The sequence below is a fragment of the Ictalurus furcatus genome, chromosome 1, assembly GCF_023375685.1.
Source record: "Ictalurus furcatus strain D&B chromosome 1, Billie_1.0, whole genome shotgun sequence".
Lineage (NCBI taxonomy): Eukaryota > Metazoa > Chordata > Actinopteri > Siluriformes > Ictaluridae > Ictalurus > Ictalurus furcatus.
In genome coordinates, this window is record NC_071255.1 from 8,458,163 (window position 1) to 8,460,189 (window position 2,027).

General features: G+C 42.9%; 1 protein-coding gene across 1 annotated transcript in view; it reads right to left on the reverse strand.

Moving 5' to 3' along the window:
• Positions 1-1,253: 1,253 nt before the first annotated feature.
• Positions 1,254-2,027, reverse strand: part of apoc2 (apolipoprotein C-II) — a 1,525-nt gene continuing 751 nt past the window's right edge. The window contains exons 3-4 of the mRNA XM_053623204.1: positions 1,899-2,027; positions 1,254-1,766 (exon numbers count right to left, since the gene is read on the reverse strand). The exon at positions 1,899-2,027 is cut by the window's right edge and continues 37 nt beyond it. Coding sequence (XP_053479179.1) covers positions 1,670-1,766; positions 1,899-2,027 — 226 coding nt within the window. The 3' untranslated portion in view covers positions 1,254-1,669. The remainder of the gene's footprint in view (positions 1,767-1,898) is intronic.

The following is a 2,027-nucleotide window of genomic DNA, read 5'->3' on the forward strand; positions in this document are numbered from 1 at the left end:
CATTACCTATTATACCAGACACTTCCACACTAGAACTGTGTTCTGTTCAGCGCTACACTGTCACTTACTGTGCATACTGTCCTGTTGTAGTAGTATTGTACTGTCCTGTGTTAGCACATGTCTGCACGTGCACTTTGTGTAGAATGTTTGTAGATCTTATTTAGTTCTGTGTCATCTCATGTGGTTAGTCTATTGTTTTATGTAGCACCATGGTCCTAGAGGAATGTTGTTTCGTTTCACTGTGTACTGTACCAGCTGAAATGACAATAAAACCACTTGAACTTGAACTTGAACCTTGGGGTCTCTGGCTGAAGCTCTGGAGATGAGATCACCTTGTGGGTCTCTTGCTGGAGCTTTGGGATGGAGGCTGCCACGTTAATCTTTGACTGGGGCTCTGGAGAAGAGGTGGCCACATTGACCTCCAACTGGAACTCAGCAGGTGAGACCGCCTCCTGGGTCTCGGGCTGGAGCTCTGGAGATGAGACCGCCTCTTGGGTTTCGGGCTGGAGCTCTGGAGGTGAGACCGCCTCTTGGGTCTCGGGCTGGAGCTCTGGAGAGGAGACCGCTTCTTGGGTCTTGGGCTGGAGCTCTGAAACTGGGGTCCCCACACTGACCTCTGGCTGGAGCTCTGCAGATGAGGTTGCCACATTGACCTCTGGCTGGAGCTATGCAGGTGAGACCACCTCATGGGTCTCATGCTGGAGCTCTGAAGGAGCTTGTGGATCTTGTGGAGCCATTTGTGGGTATGTCAGCTGCTCTTGAAACATTCCTGGGAGCAGAAGTATGATTCATGTATAGTTTATAGTTTAGAGCACGTAGGACATTGGAGGTTGGCTTCTTTATGGCAGTCCTCGGTTCTGCACGTCTGTATTTCCTCCACCACCGACCTTTTGACCTGGTCACTCTCATAATGCGTGGTGAACTTCTTGAAATACGTGGTGAACGGCCTTATGGTTTTGGCCCTCATGCTGGCTCTACCCAAAAAGCTCTCTAAATGCAACTGAGGATCTGTTTTAAAACACAGCTTGATGATATCCACTAACTCATGAGCAATAATTTAAAAGACAGTTTTGTCGGCTTATTCTGGGAATGGATTCAGCTGATGGATTTGTGCTTGTATATGTTATGTTATATAAAAGTTATGATATATATATATATTATTTACATTCTTTTATATCAAACTTTATAGCATTTTATAATGTAAAATATGTTCAGTGATAAAACTGACTCTTTTGTTGGACTTTCTACAAATGTTTGTTTTTATTGCATGATTTATTATGTTGCATTTTTTTTTTTACATGACATCGGTACATGTTCATAGGACAAGAAGCTTTGTTTGTTTTTGTTTTTTTGTTTTTTTGTTTTTTTACACAGACGTGCACTTGAGAGCTACTAATACACAAGGAATGAATCACCACTGTTGAGAATATGTGCTCATTTTTAGTAGGCGTAGTGTTTACAGCATATTTAGCCTGTGCTGTGATCTTTGCTAAGGTGCTGTATGCATTATTATGGTGTGATGACATCCAGGAAGTAACACATCTTAGCTTTATGCAACAGGAAGATGAGTGTTGTGCTTCTTTTAGCAGCTTTAGATTGTGGAAAGGGGCTCCAGCTTTGCATGACTGAGGATCAGAGTTCAAAAAAGGAGTTATAAGAGATAAGGAGCTTAAGCACTCTCTGAGGAGTAGATCATGTGGTAAAGCTGATCCTGGACGATGCCTGCATAAGTGCGCACAGCTCCTGTTGTCTCATCATACAGGTTCCTAAAAAAAGGGCACAAAAATGCACTGAAGTTAATGACTATTATAGTAGTAGGTTATGTTGTAAAACTATTGCATTGATCAGATGATGTGCAGAAAAAACATGCAGTGTGATCATGGTAGAGGTTCACCCACCTAGCTTTCTCTTCCAGCTTGAGATCCTTGATGGTCCCTATGTATGAACCAGCAACATTCAGGCTATAATCATAATAGTTCCTCAGTTTGCCAATAAGAAGGGTAACTGGTCCCTTTTCCTCCTCCTCC